At 54.2% G+C, this 6,000-nt stretch overlaps 1 protein-coding gene across 4 annotated transcripts in view; it reads right to left on the minus strand.

The window, feature by feature from the left end:
- The window catches only part of ZNF341 (zinc finger protein 341), a 29,575-nt gene extending 25,744 nt beyond the window's left edge, over positions 1–3,831 (minus strand). For 3 of the 4 annotated variants that reach the window (XR_012154711.1, XR_012154712.1, XM_073309898.2), the window contains exon 1: positions 3,760–3,825. Coding sequence is in view for 1 of the 4 variants with exons in the window: in XM_073309898.2 (XP_073165999.1) it covers positions 3,760–3,790 (31 nt within the window). In the remaining 3 variants the exon portion in view is untranslated. Of the gene's footprint in view, positions 1–3,759 lie in introns of all 4 variants that reach the window. The other variant, XM_073309899.2, reaches the window with a different exon arrangement.
- Between the last annotated feature and the right edge of the window lie 2,169 nt (positions 3,832–6,000).

The following is a 6,000-nucleotide window of genomic DNA, read 5'->3' on the forward strand; positions in this document are numbered from 1 at the left end:
TGATCAAGAGATTGCACTACCGTACTTGTACTAGGCGAATTGAAAAATATTATTTCTTTTGTTTTTTACAGTGCAAATATTTGTAACAAAAATATAAACTGATCACTTTGTATTGTGTTGTAATTGAAATTAACGTATTTGAAAATATATTTAAATATATTTAAATAAATGGTATTCTATTATTGTTTAACAGTGTGCGTGATTAATTTTTTTAATTGCTTGACAGACCTAATTTTTAATGATAGTCTGTGGCCGGATCTTCTGGGTTACAGCCACATAGTACCCTTGATCCCAGAGAAAACAGAAGGAGGCTTGAGCAGAGATCAAGAGTAGAATATTGACTACAATAATGTTAAAGTTGCAATTAGCATCATTCAGTGGGAAAAGTGATGCAAGACAATTTTAGGACCCCTACCATTTTGCTCCTCATTAATCTGATATTTTGCCCATGGAGTTACTAGTTACGCAAATATAATTGCTGTAATTTCACAAATTAGGTACACAATTGCCTAAATTATCTGAAAATTTAATCAATAATCTTAAGAATTAATACCCATTTGAGATGGTTGGGGCAGTTCACATATCAGAGTTGTTTCAGGCTATCTGCTGACTGAGGAAGACAACATTGCATCCATTTTGCATAAATGATAGTCAGATATGGAAGATTTTCTTCACAATCATAAGCACTAAAAGCCCCATTTTTTCTTTAATGAAAATTTGCTTTCTGCAGAATCTGAATCTGTCATTAGGGCCAGATAAATGCAGTAACTGAATTGGATCCTGAGCCCAGTGGGAGACCACTGATTTATGATTTTTGTTTACCTCTTGGATTTCTCTTGGCTTGGACATTGAAACAGGACTGGTCTATTTCTCTTTTGACTTGCCAGTTTCACGTTCTGAGTCTCATGGACTATTCATTTTGTGTGTAATGCCAGCACTGAGCTAAGTGCTTTCCTAACAGCTGTGAAGGTACATCTTTGCCCCAAGGTTGAAAGCCACTGTTCTAGACTACTGTACCCCTTTTAGGAGTCTGATTTGTCTTGCATACCCCAAGTTTTACCTCACTTTAAAAACTACTTGCTTACAAAATCAGACATCATGCAGAAGTGTCACAGCACGCTATTACAGAAAAAATGCTTACTTTCTCATGTTTACCAGATAATTAAAAAATAAATCAATTGGAATACAAATATTGGGCTGTACTTACATTTCAGTGTATAGGTCATGGAACAGTAAAAACAAGTCGTATGAAATTTTAGTTTGTACTCACTGCTCTTGTGCTTTTTATGTAGCCTGTTGTAAAACTAGGCAAATATCTAAACAAGCTGATGTACCCCCGGAAGACCGCTGTGTACCCCCAGGGCTACGTGTACCCTTGGCTGAGAACTACTGGACTAGATTATCAGAATGGTCCTTCTGGCCTTGAATCTATTAACTACCGCATCCATCCGTTACCAACCTGATCCACACTGCCACTTACAGCACATAATGAACCAATGTCACAGAGTGCTTATTGAAAGATCCACATTTATTACTGAGGCGCTGAAAAGGAATTGGCTACCAGCCCTACAGGGAAAGGGGAAGTGCATCTCCAGGGGGTAAGGCCTGCTCTCTGAGCCCTGGGGGTTCTCTTAGGAAGAGAGGGTGGGGTGAGGTCTCATTGGAGACAGCAACTCCCCAGAGGAAGGGGCTGGGTCAATCAGTAAGAGGGGCAGGAGGAGTCTCCTGGGTCCTGCAGGCTCAGGAAGGGGGACTTCAGGGTGTGGGGGGGGATCTCCTTAGGACATACAGGAGCAGGATCTCCCTGGGGGCTGGGTCTCCCAGAAGGGAAAAGGGTCTCCCTGGCCCTTGGGGCTGGGCTATCCCAGGAGAGGAAAGGGTATTCCTAGCCCTGGAGTCTCCCAGGAAGGGACATGGGGGGCGGGAGTTCCCAGGGAGGCACTGCTCTTGGTGGGCCGGGTCTCTGTGCGGGTACCCAGAGGGGCATTGCCCCAGGTGGGCCAGGTCTCTTTGGGGGGTTTCCCAGGGTGGGGGGCTCCCTGGGGAGCACTGCTCCAGGCAGGCTGGGTCTCCTGAGAGGGTCTGGGGGCATTGCACCACACAGTCTGGGTCTCTGGAGGGGGTTCCACAGAGTGTGGGCACTGTACAAAGCCAGATCTCTAGGGGGGTTTGCAGGAGATGGGGGGTGTTCTCCCAGGTGGCCCAGGTCTTGGGGGGGTTCCCCTAGGATGTGGGGGCACTGCTCCAGGCAGGCCAGATCTATGGAGGAGTTCCACAGGAGTGAGGCAGGGACACTGCTCTGGACGGCTCCCCCAGGGAGATGGGGGGGGGCACTGCTCCGGGAGGCTCCCCCGGGGGAGATGGGGGGGGGCACTGCTCCGGGAGGCTCCCCCGGGGGAGATGGGGGGGGGCACTGCTCCGGGAGGCTCCCCCGGGGGAGATGGGGGGGGGCACTGCTCCGGGAGGCTCCCCCGGGGGAGATGGGGGGGGCACTGCTCCGGGAGGCTCCCCCGGGGGAGATGGGGGGGGGCACTGCTCCGGGAGGCTCCCCCGGGGGAGATGGGGAGGGGCACTGCTCCGGGAGGCTCCCCCGGGGGAGATGGGGAGGGGCACTGCTCCGGGAGGCTCCCCCGGGGGAGATGGGGAGGGGCACTGCTCCGGGAGGCTCCCCCGGGGGAGATGGGGAGGGGCACTGCTCCGGGAGGCTCCCCCGGGGGAGATGGGGAGGGGCACTGCTCCGGGAGGCTCCCCCGGGGGAGATGGGGAGGGGCACTGCTCCGGGAGGCTCCCCCGGGGGAGATGGGGAGGGGCACTGCTCCGGGAGGCTCCCCCGGGGGAGATGGGGAGGGGCACTGCTCCGGGAGGCTCCCCCGGGGGAGATGGGGAGGGGCACTGCTCCGGGAGGCTCCCCCGGGGGAGATGGGGAGGGGCACTGCTCCGGGAGGCTCCCCCGGGGGAGATGGGGAGGGGCACTGCTCCGGGAGGCTCCCCCGGGGGAGATGGGGAGGGGCACTGCTCCGGGAGGCTCCCCCGGGGGAGATGGGGAGGGGCACTGCTCCGGGAGGCTCCCCCGGGGGAGATGGGGAGGGGCACTGCTCCGGGAGGCTCCCCCGGGGGAGATGGGGAGGGGCACTGCTCCGGGAGGCTCCCCCGGGGGAGATGGGGAGGGGCACTGCTCCGGGAGGCTCCCCCGGGGGAGATGGGGAGGGGCACTGCTCCGGGAGGCTCCCCCGGGGGAGATGGGGGGGGCACTGCTCCGGGAGGCTCCCCCGGGGGAGATGGGGGGGGCACTGCTCCGGGAGGCTCCCCCGGGGGAGATGGGGGGGGGCACTGCTCCCGGCTGGCCGGATCTATGGCAAGGGGGTCCCCACAGAGGTGGGGGGGGCACTGCTCCGGGAGGCTCCCCCGGGGGAGATGGGGGGGCACTGCTCCCGGCTGGCCGGGTCTATGGCGAGGGGGTCCCCACGGGGGGGGGGCACTGCTCCGGGCGGCTCCCCCGGGGATGAGGGTGACACTGCTCCGGGCGGCTGCAGTGGGGGGGTGGCGCAGCCTCCTGCCTCTGTGCGCGGCTGTTCCAGGAACCCTCCCCCGGGCGGCCGGGCTGCCTGGGGCGGCCCCGCGGCCGCCGAGCCCCTGTGCAGCGGAGGGAGGGGAGGCGCCCGGCGCGGAAGAGCCGCGGCCCTGCCTGACGCTGCGGCGCCCCCGGGAGGTGCCGTATGGGCCCCGCGCCCCGCCCGACCCGGCCTTGCAGCCCGCTACCTTCCAGCGCCTCGAATATCGCCTGCGCCATCTTGGAGCCGCGGCGGCCGGGCCCGAGCCGCCTGAACGGGCATTGTGGGAAGGGATTGGAGGCGCCGGGCCGGCCGCCAGGGGGAGCCTCGCGCCGGGGTCTGCTGGGGGGTGGGCGGTGGAGCATGAAATGGGGGGTAAAACCCCTGCGGGGGAACAGGGGTGCCCCTGTGGGGGGGGGGGTGAAGCGCCTATGGGAATGGGGGTGCCTAGATGTGGAGCAAAGGCCTTACGGGGAGGGGGGTGCCTGTCGGGAATAAAGCCCTTGTGGGGGTCCTAGAGTATCCGTATGCGAGTAAACACCCCGTGGAGGGAAGTCACTGCCGCCAGGGCCGCTGAGCCGGCCAGGTGCCAGGGCGAGGCGTTGGCATTTCACCTGAGGACGGCCACCGAACTGCCCGAGGCGTGACCGGCCTGGACCCTGCAGCACCATTGAGTCAGAGCGCCGAGCACGCAGCGGGGGCCGCTTGGCAGCGGGTGGTTCCAAGAGGGAACATCCCCAGCAGAGCGCTGAAAGGCTCCAGAATCGTAGCCCTGTAAAAGACAGTTGCTTGGCAGAATGAAAACCCAGTGGTTCATGCTGAGAATGGTACCTTGGTAGGAATTGGAGCCAGATACACCCGCGGGGGTGCAAATAACCTCGTGGCCATTTCCTCATCCCCCAAAGTTGGTTTAAGATTTCTTGACAAAGTATACGATGCCAGCAACGCAGGCCTGAATCCTAACCTGACGCGTCGAAATTGGTTTATTCATCTTGCCAATAGCTGGTGTCCCGTTCTAACTAAGGAGGCCCGGGTTACAACTCCATAGTTAAAGCTGAGTAAAGTAAGGGATTCACATTCTTTGTTGTGTGTGTAAAAACAAAGAGCCTCTCCTCCCCAGGCTCACGGCACTCTTTAAGAATGAATTTGCTGAGAATGTACATATGAGTCTGTGAACTCGTTTGAGTTATAATTCATTAGAAACTTGGTCCTTTAAGAAATCTAACATCTCATCAGTATTTTCTTTGGGTCAGAATTTTAAAGGTATTTAGGTGCCTAAAAATGCAGATAGGCATTTAGTGGGATTTTTTCAAAAGCACCCAGAGATCGAACTCCCAAAAATCAATGGGTGTTAGACACCTAGGTACCTTTGAAAATCCCACTAGGTGCCTATCTGCATCTTTAGGCACCTAAATACCTTTTAAAAAAGGCCCTTTGTCTTGAACGATCTTAAAAATGGAATAACAGACTTCAAAGGTTGCATATGGTTAAACGTAACAGATCTTGTGCATGGGCTATATTTGAGGAAATTAGGATATAAATAGGCTAAGGGTGGGATCCACAAATGTATTTAAATGCCCAAGTCCTGCTTTTAGGCACCACTACAATCCACAGAACTCCCATTCATTACTCTCTAACCCTGTAGGTACTTAAATTTGCTCAGCGCCTCTGTTTTTGCAGTAAAAATCCCTAGATACAGATGTTTCAGCCTCTGAGCCTGCCCACTGCAGCCCCATTCTAGAGATCCCATCCTAAGGGATTAGCAATTGTATCTAATTACTATAATTGTATTGGCTACAGACAAGCTGGAGACAATAACTCGGGTAATTTTTAATTGAAGTCACTGTGATAGCCTATATAGTTCAACCTCCCCTCCTCTACAGGCAGTTGACATTCAACAAGTCTATTGGTTGTAATGACTCAGTCGAGTTAGACTGGACATGTCTATCAAAAGTTCTCATTGGTAGATTAAGGCTCAGTTTCTATGGCTGCAAACTAGCTTGGGTGTCAGTGCTTGAAATAATAACTACTGTGCCCTCTAGTGATAGCGCAAAGGGAACTACAACCACCAAAGAGCATTAATCATAATTGTGGTTACTGCGTCATATCACTACAGGGCAGAGCTAAGGTTGTTTGGGTGTCTTAACTGTGCATTTCTTATCTTAGTACGTTTGGGTTTCTTTTAAGTCTAACCTTAATTGTGAATAATGCTAAGATTTATAATGCTTGGTTTTGGGATAATTACCGCATCTCTGCAATGTTATTTACCCTTAACTAAGCCCTGGTCTACACTAGGACTTTAGGTCGAATTTAGCAACGTTAAATCGATTTAAACCTGCACCCGTCCACACAGTGAAGCCCTTTATTTCGACTTAAAGGGCTCTTAAAATTGATTTCCTTACTCCACCCCTGACAAGTGGATTAGCACTTAAATCGACGTTCCCAGCTC

Source organism: Lepidochelys kempii, chromosome 13 (genome assembly GCF_965140285.1).
Source record: "Lepidochelys kempii isolate rLepKem1 chromosome 13, rLepKem1.hap1, whole genome shotgun sequence".
In the NCBI taxonomy this organism is placed as follows: Eukaryota; Metazoa; Chordata; order Testudines; family Cheloniidae; genus Lepidochelys; species Lepidochelys kempii.